The sequence below is a fragment of the Phaseolus vulgaris genome, chromosome 9 (assembly GCF_000499845.2).
Source record: "Phaseolus vulgaris cultivar G19833 chromosome 9, P. vulgaris v2.0, whole genome shotgun sequence".
In the NCBI taxonomy this organism is placed as follows: domain Eukaryota; kingdom Viridiplantae; phylum Streptophyta; class Magnoliopsida; order Fabales; family Fabaceae; genus Phaseolus; species Phaseolus vulgaris.
This window is the reverse complement of record NC_023751.2, coordinates 6,105,549-6,133,494: the sequence shown is the minus strand read 5'-3', so window position 1 is coordinate 6,133,494 and position 27,946 is coordinate 6,105,549. Positions and strand designations below refer to the sequence as shown.

The following is a 27,946-nucleotide window of genomic DNA, read 5'->3' as shown; positions in this document are numbered from 1 at the left end:
ATATCTTCAAAAAGTTGAAGATTTGCCTCGGCCCCACGGTGGGCGCCAATTGTACCTGTTTGGAGAAATGGGGCCCAGGCACGGTCGGTTGACGTAATGAGATTGCTGACGTGTCGATCTTTTTCTCCTTCGGTCGGTGGTTCCTTTTTGGTGTCTCCTTCAGTTGGTCGTTCCTTCTTGGTGTCTCCTTCGGTCAGGCGGGGGAGGGTACCTGCGAAGGCACTCCGACGCTCAAGTAAGTATGAGATTCTAAGCGCAGTTTCGTAAGTGAATGAAAACGTACCTTTCTCTGGCTTGAGCACAGTATTTATAGGATTGCCTAATGGGCCTTCTGTCCCTTGGGCTCAGGGTGGTTATGGATATGTCTTGCTAGTCGTGCTCCGGAATACCCGGGGAACATATCTTCTTTAAACGCATATTCCTTATTCTTCGGAGGTGTATCTTAACCAACTTAGCTTGTCACATAAATGCCCTTACATTTATTGTGCGTTCGGTCGGTCGGTCGGTGCCTACCGGTACATATACTAATGTGGGATGCGTGCTCTTCTTCTTACTTTGATCTTGAAGAATGAATCTTTTTATGTAATGGAAGTGATATGATTAGAAGATATAAAATGAGGAAGAGGGAGGAGAGAAAAATGATCATAAAAATTTTAAATATAAATTCAAATTGAAAAAAAAGTGAGTGAAAACTGAAGAAATAAAAATATATTAAAAAAAACTAAATTCAAAATTGTTTTACGTTAAAAAAACTCTATCTTGATAACTGTTTTAATATTTACAAAATTACAAAATAACTAAAAATAATATATAAAAAACAATTATATATATCAAAAACAGTTATGAAAGCATAGATGTGTATAAGAAATAGTTATGGGAAAATTCCCATTATTATATATAGGTATAGATACATTCTGTATTGTAAAACATAAAAAAATATTTGTACATACTTTCCGCATTCTATAATTTGTCAAAAGAAGTTTCTTAAAAAAATTACATACACACCCACAGAAGCTAAGAAGAAGGAACACACCGATGCTAATTTGATGAGCGGTGTCGAGAATCTCAACACCAAAGTTGTCCTCTCTTGCCGTCGTCGCATAAACATTCTTTCGGTGCTGATATATTAGCACCCTTAACGTTAAGTAAAATCATAAACTTCATATTTTAATAAATTAAAATTTTATTTTAAAAATATTACTATATTAATATAAATGATATTAAATGTATGTTATTTACTATTCACAAGCTTAATAAAACTTTTGTCATCATTCTTCACTACCAACGTAAATCTCTTAAATTTATAATTAAAGAAATAAATCTAAATCTAATTTTTTCTTATAGTTGCATTGGTAGTAGTTATTAAAAATGTCCTTATCTAAAACAATGAGGGTACCATTTTTTACGTTATGTGTTTTGGAAAAAAAATTACATTCTAAATTATAGAAGGCATAAGGAATTTCAGTATCTTCCACATTTTATAATTTAAAATGTACTTTAAAAAAGACATTTCAAAATATAGAATTTGAAAAATATTTTTAATATGGACACAGTTTTAAGATGTTATAATCTTATAATGTATTTTAAAAAAAAAATATAATTTACATTGTAGAATTCAGAAGATATTTTTAACATCAATATTTTCTGGAATCTAAAATGTGTTTATAAAAACAAATAAATTCCAAATTGTATAATGCTAAATGTTTCTATAATCTATTTTGAAATGAGAATAAATATTTAGTATTTTAAGAAGTATTGAGTGTTGAAAAAAAAGTGCTCGAAGAAATTCTTAAAATTTGGACTAAAATAGTTTTGATTGGGTCACTCGTGAAAAAGAATAAATTAAAATGATGGTAATTTTAACTATAAGACGGTAATTTTCTAATCATTTTTATAAGCGCGTAGTCTTATGTTTCATAGAAAATAAGGCAACTATTTAGCCGCATTCTAAGATGCAGGCAAAGAGGGCGATTATGGTAAGAGCCGCCTTTATAAAACGTATGCATTAAAAAAAAGGGCAACACTTTGTTTTCACACCATCTATCTCACACACATGTATCCCTTTACTTGCGTTGTTAAGACACCACACTTCACCTTCTTCCTCCTCAAAGAAAGTTGTCCCTGTAACTGTGTCACTGTTGCACACTGATTCCGCGCCAGCACCATCCACCACGTCGCACATGCCTGTGTCCCTACTCTCGTATGGTCGTCGTTCTCCATTCCCTACTAAATTGAACTAATTTCTTTTTAAATTATAAACTTTTGGTAAGTATATTATAAACCAGTATGTATGCATATATAATGATTTTATGCACCTTGTGACTATGTAATATTATTTCATTTTAGTAATTATCAAAATCTTCATTGCTTTTAAATTTATACACTGAAGAGTGTAGTTTACAAATTTCAGCATCTAAAGACAATTTTTTTAATTTTCTTATTTTTGGCTTTGAAATAAGTTTGAAATATATAAGTTAACCTGATTTAAAATAAATATTCACTTGTTTCATTAATTAGAAACTGATTATTAATTTAAAATCTATTTTATTCCAAAAAAAAATATGTTAAGTGACTTTTGCGTTATTAGTTCAAAACTTTTATCTGAAAGAGATATCTTAAAAAAAAGTATACTTATACTTCGATATATCGATCTCTTGGTTCAAACTTTTATCCAAAGACATAATTCATCCGGTCAAACTACTTTACAACCCTCTGGTCTCTCAACATGGATCATCGACAAACATATCTGGTAGATACCACTATCTTATATTTACTTTAAGAATAAATCATCAAATAATACAGTAATATGGGTAAACAAAAATATCCACATTCAAACAAATGTCTAATACTATTTATAATCCATTACGAAACTCACCACAAATTGGTATAAATAGAAGTCTAAAAGAAAAGTAACAATTAAGTAAAATAACATTTATAAATTGTCTAACCATTCAAAAATTGAAGTGTTGGAATATCTTTATAATTATGAAAAAAAGAAAATTGAACTGATAATAGCAGGAAGTATAGAAAGTGTAGCAGATTAAGTGAAACCTTATATCAGTCTGTCCTTGCAAGAAGAATAATGAATCTCAGTAAAAAGTCAGCGTGGATCCAAACATAAACTTCTTCCTTTTAAAGTAAAATTAGTGGAAATTCAAGTCACTCAGTTAATGAACACAAATGTGCACATCTTTATCCTTGCACAAAAGAGAACATTTAACTAAGGAAGTGCAATTTCAAGTTCTTAATATAAGAATTGATGGCTTAAACAAGAGAGATGATGAATTATTTATCAAAGATTTTCACAAAGATTGAATAAGAATGAACCTTTATCAAACAATCACAAATAAGCAATTAAGGAAAACAATCAAACAATGATTCAAAAATTGTTTACAGAATTTTAACCGATTAAAAATACGTTTTAATCGGTTGTTTATATCAGCAGCAAAAACAAAATTAAAACAAACAGTTATAAGGAGTTAGAGATCTTTGCAACCACACACCTCAAGTCAAAACACCCTCTGACTTTGCAGGATTTCACACACACTTACAAGTTTATGAAAGTACAATTACAAGAATCATTAAAGGAATAGAAAACACCTGAGATTACAGAAATCAGGAAGTCCTATGATGAGATCTTGTACTAGTGCAAAGCTAAACAACAATCTTGCAAACTTTGAAAAACTTCTTTCAAAACTAATCTCAATCTCACTTTGTTTGATTTCAAACTGTGTACAAAACTTGTGTATTTTGTTTTGAAAGAAAGACTATATTTATAGCACTTAAAAAGTGGTCGTTCAAAGCAACATTTATGAGCCAAAGCGGTTTTGATCACACCCAAAACATATTAATAGGTTTTCAAAAATCTGGTAGGAATGGTTGAAAAGTTGTTTTAACTTTCTCTTTACTTAGAAAAACTTTTCTTTTTAAAAAAAGATTGGGCAAACTTTGTGCAAGGGTTTACGTAGATTCTAAACCAAAAGCAACACAACTTCAAATTTTATCATGGATTTAAAACTTCAAAACTCTCATGCTTTACAAATTATACACGAAAATTTGAAAAGTAAGATTATTAATGAATAATGTAAGACTAAAAACAAATGTTTTGAGAGAAAGTTGTGGTTTTGGATTCTTGAAGTGCCATAAATATATTTGGGTGATGCAATGATTACTTGAATATGATGTAATTTGATGAAGTGATCCAGCACGTGCTCTCAAATCATGATAGACAACCCTAGTTGATTCATCCTTAAGTTATAGATTAGTTGGTTCCAACCAAACGAAAAGAAACAAAAAAAGAACAACAATATCCATATAAAAAGAGGATTTTATACGGAAAAGAGAGAATGGACTTACCCAATTTAATTAAAACCATTGATGTTTTATCCACTTCAATATCACATGCAAGCTTAAATTGACGAATCAGTACTTTAGAGGGTATACTATTTCAACATCACAATGTTTTATGCACATATAACTTATAAGATAAAATATTAATTTATTGAGAAAATGGACGAGTGAGAGTTTACTATTTAAATTTAATCAATTCAAATTTATAATATGTAATTCAATGAATTTATATCAAATGCATGTTTTACACGTCATTATAAATTATGTTTGGAGCAAGATACTACATAATGTAATCAAAACATTAAATTAATTATCCAAAAGAAATAATTTCTACAATATAAAATAAATAATTCAATAAAATATATACTTAAACAATGGTAATGGTGAAATAATTCATTTTACTGCAATGTCAGAAGTTTATGAGGTTACAAGAAATAAAGGCATGAATGAATTAGTTTCAAAGTTTAAATTTGAGTAAAACAAAGTTGTATTTTGTGAAGATTTGGGCAAAGATAAGCTTTTTAAAATTCTTGTATTTTTAAAATAGTAGAAAACTCACCCACATAAATCTAGAAAATATACGAGATGTCAATTCTTTGTTAGTTTTACGAGACAATCAAGTCAATTCGTTGTTAGTTTTACGAGATAATCAAGTCAGTAGAGCTTACTAAAATAAGATAAGTATTCAGTTTCTAGTACTAAAAAACAACATTCATTTACCTGAAGTCTTAATCCCTTTTATAGTTTACTTGTTTAATAACTTTCACTCATGAAAATATAATCTCTACTAAAAGCATTAAATAATAACAGAAAATCACTTATCTTCAGGTGTTAACAGAATAAGAACATTATGTTCAACATATGCACCATTATTCTCAGATGCTCCTCTTTTATTCTCAACAACTATTAACTAACATGTATAAATTAATATATAAATAACTTGCATATTATCACAAGAGATAAAATATCTCTTTATCTTTAGAATAATATGATAACAAATTTAAATAATAATAATTATATCTTTGATCTTCAAATAATAACACAATAGATAAAATATTTCTTTATCTTTTATCTTAATTACCTTTCCTGGATCGATCCCTACCTGGATCGAGGTCTCGAGCATTCTTGTCCAATAGACTTTCAAATTTAATTAATATTTTTCTTGAATTAATATTATGTTTTTATAGTAAATACCGTTGTGATATAATCAAAATCAATTTTAAAAACTTAAATGAGTTTTATTTTGAAATCTTTAAAAATACTTTTCCTTTATAATTGAAAATCACTATTTTTAATTCCTAGTATAATATGCGATATTAATTAACTACTTAATATATATATATATAAAACAAAGATAAATAATAATTTTAAGTGATACATATTCTATTGTACAATATCGATATGTTCTAGGTGAGTTGAGAACCTTTTAGATTTCTGGATCGAACGATACTCCAACCCCCTAACCAAGTATACCTTGACAATTTAGGATTAAAATAACTTAAGCAAGAGGTTAACAAAGAATTTATATTTTATGTCAGACTAATACAAATATCAATTTTGATATTCGCGCTAATCTAGTCCCACCACCATGAAGACTTAACTCATTTATAAATAGATTGACCAATGTCAACTAAGGTACACATTACTACTATTTATTATTTTAACAAACAAATTTTAAGTACTTGAGAGTCGGAGAATCTTTTATAGATACTCCCTCCAACTTTGATCAAACACTAAATATCAAAAAATGTTAAGAGGCAACATCAATAAATTTGAGGAATAGGTATAACGTTGGAGAAATAACCTTCTTGACCCATACAAAAAATAATGTTAACATTGAAATATAATATTAAGATGTACATCTTAAAAAAAATCCTAAACTCAGTAAAATAATTATATGTTTCTATAATAAAAAAAATATTATACATTAAAATTAATGATTTGAAATTTTTGAGAGGCGAAAATCAGAACTTTTTCAACAAAAAATTGGAACTTTTAAAGATTACAAACAATGATTTTAAATTATAGAAATAAAAAAAAATGTAAAGTGTAAACTTAAAAGTCGGTAATTTTACATAGACTATAAGATATTTAAGTCAAACTTAAATAGCAAAGTTGATTATTAGAAAATGTAGTTGAACAATCTTTTCAATTCATAGTAGTATTAAACTGGTATAACCAATATATGTGTATAAAGGGAGGTAAACGCGTGTGACTTACTAGGGCAAGAAAAAATTGATAATATTCTTTTCATGGGTTTTAACAGACGATCTAAAAGTTTTAAAATTAGAAAAAATAATACATTTATTTTTAGGATACAAAATATTGATATCAGTAAACTATATTTAACCAATTTTATAGGAATTAAATTAATACTTTTATAGGTAAACATGTATACATTGTATAGGTAAATATTTTGATTGAATGTGGATTAATTTTACATATCAGTGTATTAATATTTATGCATATTCAATCTTTACTTCTCACTAAAATAAAATATTATATATAGATAATTTTTTTTTAAAAAAAAAACACTTTTCTTTCTTATATCTTATTTTTGCCTTTTCGTTTCTATTTTTCAGATTTACAACAGTTTCATTCGAAGTTTCTTCCATTATTTTTCTAAATCTATAGACAATTATACACTCTTTTGATTTGGATAGTAATTTTAAAGATTAAAATGCTAATATTAGCATTATATATATATATATATATATCAAGTTTCGCTTCTAATCTGTCTTCTCCTGTTGCACTGGAATAATTAGAGACTCTACCTGTTGATCACACTCTGACGATCAAGTCAGTGAGAGCATGCAAAATAATAATCAATTTCAGTTTCTAGTACTCAGAAACAACATACCTTTACTAGGGTCTCAAGCCCCTTTTGTAGTTATCATTTTAACAGTTTTCTCTCATGAGAATATAATCTCAACCGAAAGCACAATAGAAACAATATTTTGCCTATGTAGAAACTAATTGAAGAAAATAACAGAAGACAAAAAGTTGTAGAAACTGATTGAACGTAATTGCACGAAATTGCAAAACTGTTGAAGTGATATCTCCATTTTGATTTACTTCAATAATATATATAATAAAATTACAATTACTGGAAGTTATAAAATAGGAATACAACAACTCTGTAAACCGACCACTAATGCAATACTAACGATAAATAATTTAAGACTAATAAAATCCGAATTAATAACCAACATCCTCCCTTAATTCTGATTTGGAACAACCTTCATGCCCAATAGATCTCTTAACTTGATGAAAGCATCGATCTTTAATGGCTTATTGAGAATATCTGCAATCTGATCTTCTAATCTGGAGTATTCCAATTTGATCATGTTCTTCCCAACTTGGTCTTGCAGGAAGTGATATCGAATATCAATGTGTTTACTTCTTTGATGAAAAACCGAATTCTTTGCAAGATTAATTGTAGAAACATTGTCAACATAAATCTTGATTGGAACATCTAGATTAAAACCAATTTGAGTCATGATATTGCTGAGCCAAACTAATTGACAAACACTTGTTATTGCTACATACTCAGCTTCACAAGTAGATAATGCAACAATTGACTGTTTCTTTGATGACCACAAGCAAACAGTCTTTCTGATCATAAAACAATTACCACTTTTGCTTTTCCTCTTGCCTGAATCTCCACCCCAATCACTGTCTAAGTATCCGACAATCTCAATCTTCTTAGATGAAGAGTAAAATAGATCAAAAGTTGTAGTACTTTTGATGTAGCGCATAATTCTCTCTACAGCTTGTAAATGAACTTGTCGAGGTGACTCCATGTATTGACTGACCAATCCCACAACATAACATATGTCGGGTCTAGTACATGTGAGATATCTAAGGCTCCCAAAAATCTGCTTAAAGTATGTTACATCTACAGTTCGCCCATCACCTTCCTTCATAAGCTTAATTCCAGTTTCAATTTGAGTCTTAACTGAGTTTGAATCCTCCATCTTAAACTTCTTTAAAAACTCACCAGCAAATTTCCACTGATGAATGAAGATTTCATCGTCTCCTTGGATGACTTTAATGCCCAAAAGGTAGGACATAAGACCGAGATCAGTCATCTCAAATTCCTTCATCATGATATGCTTGAAGTCACTAATCATTTTGATATTACTTCTTGTAAAAATCACATCATCAACATAAAGACATAAAATTAGCAAATCTCCATAATCATTAGTCTTTACATAAAAGACCATGATTTGAGGCACATTTTTTGAATCCAATGGCATGAAGAGCTAAATCAATCCTTTTGTTCCAAGCTCTTGGTGCCTGTTTAAAAACATATAAGGCCTTAGTTAGTCCGTACACCTTCTCCTCTTTGTCAGATTGTATGAAATCCGACGAATGCTTTACATAAACCTCTTCATCAAGTGGGCCGTTTAGAAACGCAGACTTGATGTCTATTTGGTGAATTTTCCATTTCCTTTGTGCAGCTAAAGCAATGATTAATCTCATTATTTCCATTCGAGCTACAGGAGAAAATATTTCTTCGTAATCATAGACTTCTCTTTGCTCAAATCCGTTTGCCACCAACTTTGTCTTGTATTTATCAATCTCACCATTTGCTTTCACTATAATCTTGTACACCCACTTCACATCAATTGCTTTGTGTCCTTTTGGAAGATCAATGAGCTGCCATGTATTGTTTTTCTCAATCACCATCAATTCTTCATTCATAGTCTCTTGCCATTTGGGTGTTGAATGGAATATGCAAGTCTCACGGGTTCTGAATCTGTAATAAAAGCAAAGTGAACCAATTCTCCATTGTCATCAACTTCATCATCAAGATTTACTTCGTAATCTTGAAAGTCTACAAGTTGTCGTTGCGGCCTTCCTGGTCGCTCCATCATAGTTGCAATTGGAGTTGCAACTTCAGGTTGAATTACAACTTCAGGTTAAAATGCAGGTGCTTCAAGAGTGACTCCATCTTCCACATTATCGTTCAAAATGTAAATATATCATTTTTTCGAATCCATTTCAGTTGTTGCATTCCATTGTTATTCCTCATCTTCGACAAATGTAACATCACGACTGACAATCACTACCTTATCATCCAACTTCCATTTTGCTGCCTTGGGTACATGAGCTTAAGTAATTGACCCAAATACCTTCAAGTGTTGCACATTGGGTTTGAATCTGCTCCATGCCTCAATCGGAGTTGTGTTAGGAACACTTCGAGTGGGTGATCTGTTTATCAATTATACCGCACATGTTACAGCCTCAGCCCAAAAATAATTTGGCATACCTTTTGCTTTAAGCATACTCCTTGCCATGTCCATGATTGTTCTATTCTTTCTCTCGGCAACTCCATTGTCTTTAGGTGTGTAGGGACAAGTTATGTTATGTTGCAACCCAAGTTCTTCACAGTGCCTCTTGAACTCATTAAACTTGTACTCACCCCCTCCATCACTACGCACCATCTTAATTAGTTTGTCACTTTGTCTTTCAACAAATGCTTTAAATATTTTAAAGCAGTGAAATATATCATCCTTGCTTTTCAATAGATAAATCCAGGTTTTCCTTGAAAAATTATCAATAAAGGTTAAAAAATACTTATTACCTCCAATTGACGATATGTTCATCGAGCCATAAACATCTGTATGAACAAACTCCAAAGGAAATTTCGCACGCCAAGACTCCTTAACAAATGGTATCTTGTGATTCTTTCCAAAAATGCAAGCCTCACACAATTGATCAAGGTGATGAATATGGGGTAAATCATTCACTAAATTTTGTTTAGAGAGATTTTCTAAACTCTGAAAATTTAAGTGTCCAAAGCGTAAATGTCATAACCACGATTCATTATTCACTATTGCATTCAAGCTCTTGAAATCACCCATATGAAAATCTACTGGAAACATGCGGTTTTTTTATAAAAAGGTTTTAAGAATCAAACTACCTTTTTTATAAAAAAATGATAATTGACTTTCGACTATGTGCATCACGTAACCCTTTTCGACCAGCTGTCGCATACTCAACAGATTACTTTTCATATGAGGTACATAGAAAACATCATAGATGTACCTGTGATCACCATTCTTCAATGTGATAAGAATTTGCCCTTTTCTAGTCACTGGAACGAACCTGCCATCATCGAATTTCACTTTTGTGCGAAATGAGTAATCCAAATCTGCAAACAGCTCCTTCTGACAACACATACGATTCGTGCAACTTGTATCCAAATACCAAGTCTGATTGTTTGGAGTTTCATTAGATGTGGCTGCCATTAGTACTGCATGATCCTCTTCATTTCGTTCGTGATTGCTATCTTCTTGAGCACAATTGGCAGCAAGATTATCACCTTTTGATCTGCATTCATTTGCATAATGGTCGTTTTTATGACAGTTATAACACTCCACATTTGATTTATTATACATGCTTCCTCATCCTCCACAACCACGTCCTCCGTGCCAAGAGTTATTTGAACTTGGATTGTGATTGGAACCAATGTTGTTTTGCTCAACGCCTCCATGATTCTAGCCACCACGACCTTTGCTGGAATAGCTATCACCACGTCCCCGTCTTCTGCCTCATGAACTACCATGTTTATAATAAGAGCTACCAATTGAGGCTTGTGCTTGTAAAGCCTATTCAATTGGTTTTTCAATCTTATTGTCATCCATCCGCTGTTCATGCACTCGTAGGGAACTTGACAATAAACTTATTGTCATTGTTGAAATGTCATTGGCCTTTTCAATTGCGGCAACAACATGTTCAAATCTGGGAGTTAAAGACCTCAAAATCTTGTCCTCATTTGCCTGCTCTGAATGTGTTTCACCATTGGTCTTCATCTTATTTGTCAAGGCAAGAACTTTATTTATATAACATCAACAGTCTCTGTGGTTTCCATCTATAGCATTTCATATTGGCATCTTAGGGTTTGAAGACGAACCCTCTTGATCTTGTCATCACCTTTATAATTGGTGGTTGACAAAATGGTTCAGGCCTCACTTGTAGTCGTTGCTCCTTCTATCTGCTCAAACGTCTCGTCATTCATCCCTTGATGGATGAGATACAAAACCTTTTTGTCCTTCCTCTTCTGGTCATAATGCGCTACTCGTTGGGCCTCAGTTGCATTATAGCTAATGCAAACACTCCACTCTCAACAACATACCATAACTCATGATAATCAAACAAAACTCTCATCACACCACCGATAGTAATTTTTTCCATCAAGGATGGAGACCGATAATTGGGTTGAGTTCATGATAACAAACTGACTCTGATACCAGTTGTAGAAACTAATTGAAGGAAATAACAAAAGGCAAAAAGTTGTAAAAACTTATTGAACGTAATTGCACAAAATTGCAAAACTGTTGAATTGATACATCCATTTTGATTTACTTCAATAATATATATAATAAAATTACACAATTACTGAAAGCTATAAAATAGAAATACTAACAACCCTGTAAACTGACCATTAATGCAATATTAACGATAAATAATTTAAGACTAATAAAATCTGAATTAATAACCAATAGTCTATGAGCACCTTTACTCACAAATCACGGTGCTAACGACAAAAGAAAATTTCATGCATCTTTATTCTCGAGTGCTCGTCACTTAATTGACAGAGCTTTGTATATTCAACTAAAAACTTTATGCATATATTTATTTAACTAACCGCTCTTTGTATATTCACATATATTATATTATAACAACTTAATATATATATAACAACTTTATATATTAACATATCACCAAACTTATTATTTTTTCTATTTTAATTATTATTCATCAGATTTACCAATGAAATTGGACCGAAGATTCGTCTTTTGAACCCAAAAACCGAGCTTACCATAACGAGATATCAACACACGAATACTCTTGTTCAGTTTATTTATATATATATATATATATATATGTTCCGTCCGGTTGACATGGGACGTCTTCGTGCGCGACCTCAACCGTCAGCTAGGGACTCCTTCCCACTGGTTACCCGTGGATTCCTGCAAAGAAGGACAAAAGGGCGCCCTAGCGGCCGTTTGCACTCCGACGCTCAAGTCAGCCAGCAAGAAACACCAAAAACTATGCACCTCCGTATCGGAGCACCGCGTATGGCACTCTGAAGGTGGTAAAAAGGAAACTGTATCTAGTGTGTATTTCTCCCTCTAGCAAAGATCTTTCCCTAGTCCCTTGTGCGTAACCCCAAGGCTCGAGCAAGCAACTAGAGAGTTTCTGGGAAATTTGCCAAAAGTTCGAACCCTGCTCTCAACATTCTCGGTGCTATTTAAACTACCCTAGCATTTAAAGTGCCTTAAAGCGCTTTTAATCATAAAACGTAACGTACTTAATTAGCGCGTCTAATTAGAAAACATAGCGCATTTAAGACGTTGAAACGCTTGGGAGCTTTTATAGTACCTTAAACGCTTAAAACAGAAACTGTATTAAATGACTTTAATTACCTGGTACCTAACTAAATGGTGTTTCTATTCCGACCTGGTTGTCGTACACGTGGAGGGTCTCACAGCGCCATGACCCCATCTGGGGACGTCTCTTCGTGTGAGTCCTCCTGCTTGGGAGTGCTACTGCGCAAGGGGTGACCTTTTGGGTGCCAACTCATGCCCCCAATCCTCTAGTCACTCACTTTGAGGGCGTATCTGCCTTCCTCTCGTACCCTGCGCCTGGCTACCCTGGGCGTGACCCTCCTCTTGAGTCGTATCTGTCCCAAAGGCGTCTCTGGGGCGGCAGGGGTACTTCACAAGTCAGGCTACCCTACATTGGCGCTGCCACTATGGCCTTGAAGCCACCTTTCTCTTCTCTTTATCACTATCCCGGATCATCGGGACCTGAGGCCTTCCCACGGCGTTGCTCCCTCCATGGTCTTTCCTACCCATGGGTATCGGGGAACCACACTGTGATTGCCTCGCCTTAATGATATTTGATCTTGGCGACGCCCTGGTGGGACGACGCCTTCACCTAGGCGACGCCTCGCCTTGGCGACGCTTCCTCTTAACGACGCTGGTACTTGGCGTCTCTTCACCTAGGCGACGCCTTGTGTTGACTTTGACTCCAGGCGTTGACTTTGACCTTGACTTTGTCAACGCCCAGATACAGGACGGTACAATATATATATATATATATATATATATCAGCAATATAGCAGTATATATAATACTATGTTTTAATTTCCGACTAATATCATCTCCCTTTCTGTCCCTTGTAAATATAAAATATAAATACATTAAATTTTGATTGACTTAATAAATTGAACGGTTTTTTCGAAATATGGAAAGATGATTTGTACCAAAAAGTATAAAGTAATGTAGAGAGTTTTTGTTTTATATTAATTATCAATAACAAGTTATTTTTTTTACATTAACGAAATGCATTAAAGTTAAATTCTTAGAATATTGATCTACGCAATTAGTTAATTTAATTTAATTGACTGCAATGGCGCTTTCTCTTTCTTCCTGGCAGCGTGTAAGCCGTACACACGTGGCTCGTGTAACTAGTTTCCCTACATGACGTAGATTTAAGAAAGGAAGAAGGCGTAGGATGAGAGCGTGGTTTACAATCGCTGATCCATAAGGTGTGGGAAGAGGAGAAGTTGTCCTCCCCAGTACTTGAAAGGTTTGGACCAACCATTTGCTCTAACTATATGTATCCAGACCTGTTATGGCAGTTTTTAACACACACCCAGGGAGAAAAAACCGTTGAACCATTCCCATTATAATTTCCCTCCCTCAGTCACTCACCCCCGGCGGCGCCACCGTCACCGCCACCCCTTCATGACCCAAACATCAGCCCAACCTTACCATAACCTCTGAGACAGGAATCTCGTACAGGCAAATAAATTTATTGATCAATCCCAAATATTGTTTGGTCTCTAGCGAGCGCGTGAGGGTCCGCTGCAACCATGTCGAGCATCGTCAAGGAGATCCTGGCGAGCCCGATACAAATGGCGGACCAGGTATCCAAGATGGCGGAGGAGGCCCAGAATTTCCGACAGGAATGTCTCGAGGTCAAATCCAAAACGGAGAAACTCGCAGGGCTCCTCCGTCAGGCCGCGAGGAACAGCAACGACCTATACGAGCGTCCCACGCGCCGCATTATCGACGACACCGAACAAGTCTTGGACAAGGCCCTCGTACTAATCACCAAATGCCGCGCCAACGGTCTCATCAAAAGACTCTTCACCATCATCCCCGCCACCGCCTTTCGCAAGACCAGTATGCAGCTTGAGAATTCGGTCGGCGACGTCCAGTGGCTCCTACGCGTATCCGCGTCCGCCGACGAGCGTGACGACGAGTACCTCGGGCTCCCCCCCATCGCCGCCAACGAACCCATCCTCTGCCTAATATGGGAACAGGTCGCCATTCTCCTCTCTGGCGCCTCCTTGGATGATCGCTCCGACGCCGCCGCTTCCTTGGTTTCGCTCGCTCGCGACAATGACCGGTACGGGAAACTGATCATCGAAGAAGGTGGTGTGCCCCCGCTGTTGAAGCTTCTCAAGGAAGGACAAATGGAAGGGCAGGAGAACGCTGCCAGAGCCATTGGGCTTCTCGGGAAAGACCCTGAAAGCGTGGAACACATTGTGAATGCCGGTGTTTGTTCCGTGTTTGCCAAAATCCTGAAAGACGGTCACATGAAGGTTCAAACGGTGGTGGCCTGGGCTATTTCCGAACTCTGCGCCAATCATCCGAAATGCCAGGATCATTTCTCCCAGAACAATGCCATACGCTTGCTCGTTAGCCATCTCGCCTTCGAGACAATCCAAGAGCATAGCAAGTACGCTATTGCGAACAAGCACAAGTCCCTTCACACGTTAGTTTTGGAGAGTAATGCACAGAACGTGCATGACGAGGATGATGATCATAAGCACATTGGCATTAATCAGCTGGGGGCTACGACAGGCACTCAGATGCAAAACGTGGTCTCCAACACCATGGCCATGAAGGCCATTGCCCAAGGAAATAATGCCACTGCCACTGCCATTGGTAACCCCAACAGCACCGCTACAAACGCCAAAAAACAACAGCAGAGTGGGGCCCCGCACGTGTCAATCGCTGGGACGAGTATCAAGGGGAGGGAATTCGAAGACCCGTTGACAAAGGCAGAGATGAAGGCGATGGCAGCTAGAGCCTTATGGCAACTGGCGAGGGGGAACTTGACTGTGTGTAGGAGCATAACCGAGTCAAGGGCTCTTTTGTGTTTCGCGGTTTTGCTCGAAAAGGGTCCTGAAGACGTGCAATCTTATTCCGCAATGGCGTTGATGGAAATAACTGCCGTGTCGGAGCAACATTCAGAGCTGAGACGCTCTGCTTTCAAACCCACCTCCCCCGCTGCAAAGGCTGTTCTGGAGCAGCTTCTTAAAGTGATAGAAAATGAACAAATTGACCTGCTCATACCTTGCATCAGATCCGTTGGTAATTTGGCGAGAACTTTCAGAGCTACGGAAACAAGACTGATTGCGCCATTGGTGAAGCTCCTTGACGAAAGAGAAGCCCATGTATGCATGGAAGCGGCCATTGCGCTCAACAAGTTTGCTTGCACGGACAACTACCTCCACGAGAATCACTGCAACGCCATCATAGATGCTGGTGGCGCCAAGCACTTGATTCAACTGGTTTACTTTGGGGAGCAAATGGTTCAGATGCCTTCTGTCACTCTCCTTTGTTACATAGCGCTTCACGTTCCGAAGAGCGAGACGCTGGCGCAAGAAGAGGTTCTGATAGTTCTGGAGTGGTGCACGAAGCAGGCACATCTGGTGGATGATCACAACATTGAACAACTGCTACCAGAAGCCAAGAGTAGGCTCGAACTGTATCAATCAAGAGGAAGAGGATTCCGCTGAATTAAGAAACATATATATACCTACCTGCACAACCATGAAATCTGTAACTCTCTTCCGTCTTCTTTTATTTTTACGGATTGCATGAGTGTATGTATATATTCCAGGGTGCTTGCCCCTCAAATTAATCTAGGCACGTCGTCTTTTTGTATCCAATAGAATATATCTATAGAAAACCTTTTTCTATATTCTTTTCAAAAATAACTCTTTTATCGTCTCTTCTTTCCTCCACCAACTTTATTTTCCTGCATCACCTCTTTTCCTGTTTATTCTCGATCATGAAAATGGGACTAGGATCAATTTTCAGATTTCTAGTTCTTTCATTTTTGGTCCATCCAGATAAAATTAAAGATTTCTTCCTAAGTTTTCTATAAAATGTTTTTTTAACCTTCTAGTGAAAAGTTCATTCTGTGTCGTGTGGAATTTTTTAATAAAAATTTAGATAATCAGAATTGAAATATCTAATCTAAATTGTTTTTTTCATTACTACTATATATGTAGCATATATGTAGCACGGGTAAACTGTATGTAACGTACTCTTGGACAAACTATCTTGAAGAGTAATCATCTATTTAACACATCTATGTAACATAGATACTCGTACAACACATATACATATACGTATAATTCCTAAAATGTAGGATACAGGAATACGAATTATATAATTTATTAATAAAGATTTATGTGCACAAATATGTTCCAAATTATTTTTTGGAGCAGAAAGATGTTTTTTATGACTGGTTCACAATGATTTGTTTCTTATTTTTATAATCATAATAAAATTTATACAATAAGTTTAAGTGTTTAGAAAATTAATGTATTTTTCCTTTTTAAAATTGTGTTAGAATTGTACTAGAATTGTCAAAAATCCAACAAATACTTTTGGAATTGGACACTTCACGGATACGTGTCCTACAAGTGTCATAGGAGTGTCGATGTCCGATACGAGTATCTGACACCGACACGCCATTTAAGAGGAGTGTCTGAGCTTCATAGGTAATCATACTTCAACATTTTCACTTAAAAAAAGAAGTTATAATATTTTGACATCCTTCCACTACAAGAAAAATTGGAATTACATACAGTCAAAATCCGTATGTAATTACATACGGATATTACATACGGATTTATCCGTATGTAATGTAAAAAAAAAAAATTAATTTTTTCATTATTACAAATTATTATTTATCACTATCTATATTTTTTTAGTCTGAGCTTCATAGGTAATCATACTTCAACATTTTCACTTAAAAAAAGAAGTTATAATATTTTGACATCCTTCCACTACAAGAAAAATTGGAATTACATACAGTCAAAATCCGTATGTAATTACATACGGATTTATCCGTATGTAATGTAAAAAAAAAAAATTAATTTTTTCATTATTATTTATCACCATCTATAGAACCCAAGCCCCAAATAATGTTACAAGCAAGTTGCAGCAACCAGGATTCGAACCCAAGTCATTCCAGTGACCCAGGAAAGCATTAACCACTAGACCAGACATGTTCTTTGATCATATTATCATTTTTATTATACTTATACATATTAATATAATTTATACATGTTAATATAATTTATACATATTAATATAATTATTATTAATAATAATAATAAAATAAATTATATTTATATTATTATTATTATTAATATTATTATTAATATTATTCATATTATTAATATTTATTAATGTTATAATTAATATTATTATTAACATTATATTCATATTATTAATATTTATTAATATTATTATTAATATTATTATTAACATTATTATTAATATTAATATTATTAATATTATTATTATTAGTATTAATATTCATATTATTAATATTATATTCATATTATCAATATTATATTCATATTATTAATATTAATTTTGATATAAATATACATTTAGATATTTATTGTGTGTGTATAGTAGTTTTATTTGACTTGAGTAATATTACTTTTATCCGGATATAGATAGATAGAGAGAAAAATGAAAAAATTATATAATATTAATATAACTTTAATACTATAAATACATATATATATTGATTAATATATTTCTTTATTTAATCATTAATTTTTTAAAACTCATGGTTAAATTTAAATTTACTTTCATATTATATATATATATATATTAATATAAAATTATTTGATATCTTATTTTCAAATATAGGTTATTATAGGTAGTTGTGAAGTTTTTGTTAGATGGCTATATAGGTGCTTGTATCTTACACTTCTTTTTCTGATTTGAGATTCTTGTATAAGGATTGAAATATCCTTAAAATGTTTTGTTTAATTTTTTTTATTCTTTGTCGATAAAAAAAATCTTATTTTCAAATATTTACTTACATAGATTAAAATTGATATAATGTATAATTTTTAAAATATTTTAAATTATAAATTATTTAATCACTTTGTCATTATGATTTACATATTAGTAGAAAGGGTTATTTAGTAACAACTTTTTACATAGATTTATGGAATAATTAATATAGTTTAAACTATAATGATATGCTAACTAGTAATCTGTATTAGAGATTTAATTAATAGTTAATGTAAAAGTCATCATTTTATGTTAAAAGATAATATTGTTTGTTGACAATATTCTTTACTACATATAACACACAAGTAAAACCAACTACCTATAATGAACTTAATTAAGTCAATATGATCGTAAAATAATAATTAATATGATAGTTGATTTTAATGTAATAGGTAATATGATGACTATGAGTATGACATATATTAAATTTGATTCATACTAATAGATAATATAATAAATTATGTTTAGATTCAAGTAGATTATAGATAAATTAAATGTGATTCATATGTTAATATTGTTAGTATCATTAATATTGTTAGTATTATTATTATTATTAGTATTATTAATATTTTTAGTATTATTAATATTGTTAGTATTATTAATATTATTAGTATTATTAATATTGTTAATATTGTTAGTATTATTAATATTGTTAGTATTATTAATATTGTTAGTATTATTAATATTGTTAGTATTATTAATATTGTTAGTATTGTTAATATTATTAATATTGTTAGTATTGTTAATATTGTTAATATTGTTAGTATTGTTAATATTGTTAATATTGTTAGTATTGTTAATATTGTTAGTATTATTAATATTGTTAATATTGTTAGTATTATTAATATTGTTAATATTGTTAGTATTATTAATATTGTTAATATTGTTAGTATTATTAATATTGTTAATATTGTTAGTATTATTAATATTGTTAGTATTATTAATATTGTTAATATTATTAATATTATTAATATTGTTAGTATTATTAATAATAATAAGTATAATAAAAATCATAATAAAACTAGATAATTTGTTTAGTGTAGTGGTTAAATTTTACTTGGTTGCTGAAAGATTGCTGAAGGAACCTGGCTTCGAATCCCATTCACTGCTAATTTTATTTTATGGTGCTAATATTTACATACGGATTATATCCGTATGTAAAAATCCGTATGTAATATTGATTTTACATAATTTTACATACGGATTTTGATCCGTATGTAATAATCTGTATGTAATTCGCGTTTTTCTTGTAGTGTTCTCCACCTTACACCCATAATAAAATATTAATATTTATAATAAAAAAAATTAAAAAAAAAATCTTAATGAAAATATAAGCAAAATACAAAATGTTAAAATAATTTTCAAAATTAAAAAAATTATAAATTTTTATAAAGAATTAAAATATTAATATTTATTGAGTTGTAGGATGAAGCATGGAAGTAAAAAAACATTTTTGTTAGAAAAAAAAACTATTTTCACAACTTAACAACTGTATATATTAATAAAATATTAAATTAAAATATAAATTAAATGGTGAGTAGGATGACCTATCAGAAAATCAGAAGGATCAACTTTTTTTATAGAAAAATGATAGTGTGACAACTCAAAGAGAATTGTATACAACCCTGATGTGATAGGTTTAGAAATAAATATATATAATAATGAGTAAATTTGTAATTAAATGATATAAAAAAATATTGAAATAATAGTATTGAGAGTTGTAATGTGGTTGTATAAAAAAAGATGGTTGTCCATGTATCATTATTTTTTTTTTTATCGGAATTTCAGAGAAGCAAATGACTGCCCTGAAAAAGGTCACACATAAAGAGTTAGAAGCTAGCTAGGACTCACACAGAGTTAGAAGCTAGCTAGCTGGAAAGATATTTGGTTGACATTCGAAATGGTTATTCTTTTTAAAATAAATACCTGTGGTTATTGTTTTTTTAATAAAGAGGGGTTGATGTTTTAACAAAAATAAAAAAGAGCTTTAGTCACAATATGAAAATTTATTCTCATGTTTTCTCCTTCTCTCATGTATATCGTCTTTCCCTCTTATATGTGATCTCACTTCTTCCTGTTTCAATTAAATATGGGATGATTTTTGTTGTGGTGTGCAATTATTGTATGTAATTTCTGCATGCATTCTCTCCCTCTCCTTTAATTCCTCTGCTATAGGGTTATTTTTTGATTCGGATTGAGCCAAAAGTCAAGCAGTGTCCTTCAAATTTTTATTGAATCACAAGTCAAACACTTCTCCAGTCAAAACTCAAACACTTCTTCACCCAAATTCGTAAAAAAATCCTTAAACTAAGCTTCGTGTCTTCAATATTTACCCAATACTGTTTGCATGTTTCAAAGTTTTAATTCTTCAGAGACAAAATTACTCTTCCCTACATAAGTACCACGTGCCATATCACAATTATCAAGAGGGAGTATTTTGCTTACATTTGTGAAACTAATATTTTTCTTAATATTTTTTAATAAATTATTATTTTGTTATAATGTAATATTTTATTTCAAAAAACAGTTGGAAAGTAGTTGTTTTTACTATATTTGCAAGTCTCCAACAAACTTTATTCTAAAATCTTTTATCTTTGTTTGTATCATTGGAGATATTTTTTATCATAAGCATTGTTTGGGTTGCAAAACTTGTTTTGTATTTCTACACGGCCTACTTTTATTGTTTATTCAGGAAGATTTTTTTTATATATCGGACAGTTAGTTTGTATTTATTTTTAAAAGAAATTATTTTTCATAAGTTAAGTAGAATTTTACTGTGTTTCTAATGTGTTTATTTTGAAAATAAGTAGTTTTCTGCTTATTTTAATAAATAAATTCTATCCACTTTATAAAAATAGTGAATTTTAAGAAAGTAATTATTTCAAAAACATGTAATTTAAATTTAAACAATGCTATGCTTTATTAAGAAAACATATTAAGAGACTATGCATGTTCTAGTTTAAAATAACGGAGACATGCTATTTGTAGAGTAAAATATCCACAGTAAATAGTTGAAGATTTGATTAACATTATGTCATCACTAGAATTTTAATTTGTTTTTGAAGTGGGGTTATGATAAACTTCAATAATAAATTATGAGGCTTGTTATGTCACAAATATTTTTCGGACTGTTTGAGCAATTATAGTAAGTAATACATTTAACGAGATTTAAATCGTTGTTAACATTACTGATAATTTTTGTGTGAGATAAATATAATTTTATATAAAAGAATTAAAATTTATGTTAGGATTCTAAGCATAAATTTGACTCTCACGTTAAATAAAAATAAACAAGTTCTTATCTCCTATATAATTTTTTTACAATTCATTAGTGTTGAATTTCTCCATAGTTTTCTTATAAAAATTTAATAATTTATAATAACCATGTTAAAGAATATATATATTCAATAAGAGATTTAATTAATTATTTTAGAAATTTAATGTGTCCTTAAAACCCCGAGTCCCATTAGTTTTTTTACATTGTTTTTGGGCACATGAATGAAAACACATTTTGTTGCATTAAGGGTTGAAACAAATTGAGTCTCCCACATAAACGAATGCATGGTGTTCCAACCATGAGACTAGAAATAGTGAGCCAAACAACCTTTCTTAACCTTCAATTACATAAAAACCACTCCACCTTTTTGTACTTCCAAGATCACTACCTTTTAAAGTTTACTTATATTATTTAATTATATTTTTAATGGATGTAATTATGAAACAAAAAATAATTCCAACTATAGAGACACTAAAATTGTTTTGCTTGAACGTTTACAATCAATACATTATTATGATTTTTACTATGTTTATCTGTTTTATAATTTAACAAAATACATATTAGTAAATATGTAATTATGAATAATGATATATATATATATAATCCAAATAATTGTAGATTTTATAAATATATTTGTATTTGTATATAACATATAGATATAGAATTCTTTAAAAAGTATTTATCATAAAAAATCATTGAAATTACATTTTGGCAATCGTTGGTTATTTAAATATGTATTTGTCATAAAGAAAAGAAGTGAACAACGCTGATTAAAAAAATAAAAATAAACATGTATTCTTTAAATCATATCATACATGATAAACTAGAAAAATAGTAAAGACACGTTGACGCATTTTTCTTAATTATCCATTTTCAGAATTAAAAATATAAAAGTCGCCATTCATAAAAAGAATTGACAAAATTCTACGGGATTGACATGTGACATTTACTTAGAAGTCAAAAACCTTCTTCACACACATTTTTCTATTATTTTCCGTATTACAAAAGGTCATGCTAATAGTTAATTTATATATGTATTTTCTGGAATCGGGTAGGTATTTGGTTGAGTTCACTAAAGCTCATTTAGGGAACGTGACAGCGTGAAAGTTTAGTATGGCCGCGAACTAATCTAATAGACCCAAAAACACTACCTGGCCTTGGCTAGTATCGTGCAACACCAGCAAGGGATAAATTCCACTAAAAGAAAGTATAACGTTTTTCCTACACGCATATTCTCGATAGCATAATAAATATAAATACATATTCCCAACAGCGTAATGAATATAAATGTCATATCTCCGATAACGTAATAAATATTATCCTCAGTATCCCTAATTACGTTGTTTAACTATTCCGATTTACATGCTTTATATCCATATAAGTTACTGTAAACTGACACATGCCTGGAAAGACCAGGGTCAGAAATCCAAGCTCATGGACGCTTATAAATAGACAAACACCCATAGAGAGTATCTCAACTTGCATCTTTGTCGTATATTTTACCATACACAATATATTTTGTGCTCTCACTGACTTGAGTGTCGGAGTGTAATCGCAGGTGGAGCCACCCTCATCCCCAGAAGATCGGTTTGTTGAAACCTGGAGGTCATTCCTAAGCACCTCATCCACTAGCTGACCGACCACCAAAAATGAATCCGAAAAGAGTTCATCCATACTCCGACAGACTTCGGCGAGAACAATATATAAAAGAAAATGACTATAAAAAAATCGTGATATATATTTTTATTTTTGGATGACTTAGAAAGATCATCTTTCGAATTCTAGTATGTTTGGAAGTGAATTGGATCTCGACTCTAAAATATTAGATTAAGTCGTTAGAATCAGAGAAAAGTATATATAAAAGATCTCTAAACTTAAGTCATTATACTTGATAGTTAAAATGATAAATATTACTAAAATGATAAATATTATTATGCTCAATTATAATTTTTGGATAATTCGGACCACTAGTCTATGAATTGTGTCCACTATTTACAATACAATTTTCACAATTAAAAAGTATTTCATAAATCGTCTTAAATATATTTTTCATTTGTGAAATAAAAAGAATCATACAAATAAGTCGAAGAAAATAATAATAAAGGGATATTAGCATTGGTAAGAATTGAGAAGGTGTATTGGTATGGGCGAGACCGAAGATCTGGTCATCCTGACCGAGACCCGGGCTTGCTGACCAAGGCCGGGGAAACTTGGCCAAGACCACGAGAACTTGGCCGAGACTACGGAAACTTGGCCGAGACGAGTGAAATTGTCACGGTCGACCTAGCCGACCGACCCATACATCCATCAATGCTCAAATCAAGGTCAATAAAACTAATTTGTCATTAAGGATTAGGTAATACACCATAAGTGAGATCCATTCCACTAATCAGGCCCAATAAGGTAACCCCATTAAAATAATATAAATAGCACACATCCCAAGGAGAAAGGTACGTCATTTATTATTGTGCACCTACCTGAATACTGATCACCCGCTTTACTGACTTGAGCGTCGGAGTGCCTTCTGTAAAATATGCATATATGTCCTACGTGGCATATATGTGATTTAAAAAAAAATCATAAAGTTGAAAGGTAGTTACTTTTGAAATTTGAAATTTGAAAGGTAGTTACATTTCAAATTTGAAATTTGAAAAGGTATTTTTGAAAAGTTTTGTTTCTATATTTAGGCACATTGATGGGATGTGTTGATGATTGTTTTTTATTAAGTGAAAGAAATTGGTCCTCCTTCAACCAAGTACGTGAGACATTTTCCTCTCCATCAGAAAGTCTTGTAAAAGTGAGAAAAAGGTAAAGAAGGAGAAACCAGTTTTGTGATCATCTTTTATCAACATATTGAAGAACAAATCTTCATGGATCAAGGTACGCATATTTATATTAATGATATTGTGAAAATCATATAGTTCTAAGATTAAACAGATTAAATAAATTCTTACATGTGGTATCAGAGTCGGGTTTAAGAACGTATGATTTTCCATTATTTTTGTCAATTATTTTCACTAATTGATAACCCTAATTTTGTTGATGAGAAAATTGATAATTTTATCAATTATATATTTCCACTGCTTAACAACGCCTTTAAGGGTTCGTCAAATTAATAATTTATTGCATTTGAAAAGTAGATTATTCTTCTTTATGATGATTCAAGATTTATTTGATTGCATAGATATAAAAGTAATAAATTGTTCTTCAATAGTATAGTATGAACGAGTTATATATAATAGCACTAAAGACTAAAGTACAATCATAGAAGTGGAAGCATAACAAATTATACTTTGTTATTGCAAACAGTGACATGAAATTGGAGTCATACTATGTAAATTTTGTTAATGGTTAGTATTGTTTTCTCAAAATCATGGTAGTGGGATGAAAGTAACACAAACAAACTTCACAATGAAGAACATTGTTCTTCATTAAATTATGTGTACATTACAAATAATTTGTTAGTCACCAAAGTGGCCAAATTAGAATGTTTTGATAAATGTAAAATTAAATAAAATTGAATTACTCATGATTATGTGATGTTATTAATGCGATGACATGATGATTCATACATGTTTATATTTTATAATGGGTATATTGAAGTTCATTGATTATAAAATGTTTAAGGATCACCCAAAGGTTGATTAATTGTTTTATAATCATGAACATGATAGTAGTTAATTAATATATTTGATCAGATGTGTTTAGTAAATCTAAAGATTGCAAACATGTCTAATTAAAGTATATCTAATTATCATTTACGTAAGAAAATATATGTATATATATTTTATTAGCATCAATTATGTTTATTGAAATGCATTGTTGGATCACCCAAAGGAGAATTTCAATGTACATTTATTGTCTATATGAATGTTATCTGAATTTGTATTATATGTTTATGTTCATAACTCAAAGCATTAAACTTCGAACATTATATGTTTTATGCAACATTTGATTCTGTCTCTCTTCATTTGCAAGCATCGTCTATTGTGAAGTTCAATGGGCTTAATTTTCCTGAATGGTCTGAACAAGTTCAGTTTCACTTAGGTGTTCTGGATCTTGATTTGACACTCTTAACTGATAAGCCCGCTGCTATTACTGAAACTAGCAGTGCTGAACAAAGATCTTTCCATAAGACTTAGGAAAGATCAAATAGACTATGTTTAATGTTGATGCTAATGACAATGACTGAAAGCATTAGGTCAACAATTCCTAAAACTGATGATGCTAAGAAATTTTTGGAATCTGTGGAAAGTATGTCTCAATTTGATACGGCTGATAAGTCAATTGCTGGGACATTAATGGGTACGTTAACTACCATGAAGTTTGATGGTGGTCGTACAATGCATGAGCACCTCACTGAAATGAAAAACATAGCAGCAAGATTGAAATCCATGGGATTGGAAGTGAATGAAAATTTCCTTGTACAATTCATCATGAATTCCTTGCCTCCTCAGTATGGTCCATTCCAAATAAATTACAACACTATTAAAGATAAATGGAATGTGACAGAATTGCAAAGTTTACTTATTCAAGAGGAAGCAAGACTCAAGAAGCAAGGAAATCACTTTGTCAATCTTGTGGGAAAGTCAGGATTAAGAATAAACCAGAAAAGAAGAATCAAAGGGGCAATAAAGGACCGTTAAAGGTTAATGAGTCATCTGCCAAAATCCACAAAGAACAAAAGAAGGACATGTGTCATTTTTGTAAGAAAATTGGACACTATAAGGAAGATTGTCTGAAACGTAAGATATGGTTCGAAAAGAAAGGTAAGCCTAGTGCTTTCGTATGTTTCAAATCAAATTTGGCAGAAGTTCCTTATAATACTTGGTGGATTGATTCTGGTTGTACCACTCATGTTTCTAATACGATGTAGGGAATTCTTATGACCCGAACCACAAGCCCAAATGAAAGATTTGTGTTTATGGGAAATCGAGTCAAAGCTTCAGTTGAAGCCATCGGAACTTATCGTTTAATTTTAGATACTGGACATCATTTAGATCTTTTCCAAACTCTTTATGTTCCTTCTATTTCTAGAAATTTAATTTCTTTGTCTAAACTTGATACAGTTGGATATTCTTTTAAGTTTGGAAATGGATGGTGTCGTTTGTTTAAACATAATCATTTTATTGGTTCTGGTGTTATTTGTGATGGTTTATACAAATTAAAACTTGATAATTTGTTTGTTGAGACTCTGTTAACCTTGCATAATAATATTGGTACTAAACGCAGTTTAGTGAATGAAAGTTCAGCTTATTTGTGGCATAAACGTTTGGGTCACATATCCAAAGAATACAAAGATTGGTAAAGAATGAAATCCTACCTAATTTGGATTTTACTGATCTTGGTATTTGTGTAGATTGTATTAAGGGAAAACATACAAAACACACAATTAAGAAAGCAGCCACAAGAAGCACACAACTCCTTGAACTTATACACACTGATATATGTGGACCTTTTGAAGCTTCGGCTTTTGGTAGAGAAAAGTATTTTATCACATTCATTAATGATTTTTCACGTTATGGATATATCTATTTGTTGCATGAGAAATCTCAGTCAATAGATGCCTTAGAGGTATTTATTAATGAGGTTGAAAGACAATTAGATAGAAAAGTGAAAATTGTCAGATCTGGTAGAGGTGGTGAATACTATGGAAGGTATGATGAAATGGGACAACATCCTGGTCCATTTGCTAAGTTCCTTGAAAAGCGCGACATAATATACAATGCCAGGAACACCACAACAAAATGGTGTTGCAGAAAGGCGTAATCGTACTTTAATGGATATGGTTAAGAGTATGTTGAGTTATTCTTCTTTACCCTTGTCATTGTGGATGTATGCTTTGAAAATCGCCACGTATTTGTTGAACATGGTTCCCAGTAAGGCAGTTCCAAAGACACCTTTTGAACTGTGGACAGGAAGGAAACCCAGTTTGAAGCACTTGCATGTTTGGGGTTGCCCGTCAGAAGTAAAAATATATAATCCACAAGAAAAGAAATTGGATTCAAGAACAACTAGTGGTTTTTTCATTGGTTATCTAGAAAAATCTAAAGGGTATAGATTTTATTGTCCTGGCCATAGTACGAGAATTGTTGAAACTGGAAATGCCAGGTTCATTGAAAATGGTGAAATCAGTGAGATTGTCGAACCACGTAAGGTGGAAATTGAAGAAGTTAGA

General features: G+C 32.0%; 3 protein-coding genes across 3 annotated transcripts; 2 read left to right on the top strand and 1 right to left on the bottom strand.

Moving 5' to 3' along the window:
• Positions 1 to 7,568: 7,568 nt before the first annotated feature.
• On the bottom strand, positions 7,569 to 8,483 carry LOC137822164 (secreted RxLR effector protein 161-like). The gene is made up of 2 exons (XM_068627067.1): positions 7,900 to 8,483; positions 7,569 to 7,674 (listed from the first exon to the last, which is right to left on the bottom strand). The coding sequence occupies exons 1-2, from the start codon at positions 8,481 to 8,483 to the stop codon at positions 7,569 to 7,571; spliced, it is 690 nt and encodes a 229-aa protein (XP_068483168.1).
• Positions 8,484 to 13,997: 5,514 nt separating this feature from the next.
• LOC137821341 (uncharacterized) lies at positions 13,998 to 16,368 on the top strand. Its single transcript, XM_068625889.1, has one exon. It carries the CDS (start codon positions 14,243 to 14,245, stop codon positions 16,178 to 16,180), a length of 1,938 nt encoding a protein of 645 aa, XP_068481990.1. The 5' UTR covers positions 13,998 to 14,242; the 3' UTR covers positions 16,181 to 16,368.
• Positions 16,369 to 25,952: 9,584 nt separating this feature from the next.
• Positions 25,953 to 26,414, top strand: LOC137822163 (uncharacterized). Its single transcript, XM_068627066.1, has one exon. It carries the CDS (start codon positions 25,953 to 25,955, stop codon positions 26,412 to 26,414), a length of 462 nt encoding a protein of 153 aa, XP_068483167.1.
• The last annotated feature ends 1,532 nt before the right edge of the window (positions 26,415 to 27,946 follow it).

Excerpts from the sequence above, each read along its gene's own strand:
- LOC137822164 (XM_068627067.1), bottom strand. The coding sequence starts at position 8,483 with ATGATTAGTGACTTCAAGCATATCATGATGAAGGAATTTGAGATGACT. Across the intron at positions 7,675-7,899 it reads TTATCTACTTGTGAAGCTGA|ATTAGAAGATCAGATTGCAG; the intron begins GTATGTAGCAAT and ends GGAATACTCCAG.
- LOC137821341 (XM_068625889.1), top strand. The coding sequence starts at position 14,243 with ATGTCGAGCATCGTCAAGGAGATCCTGGCGAGCCCGATACAAATGGCG.
- LOC137822163 (XM_068627066.1), top strand. The coding sequence starts at position 25,953 with ATGACTGAAAGCATTAGGTCAACAATTCCTAAAACTGATGATGCTAAG.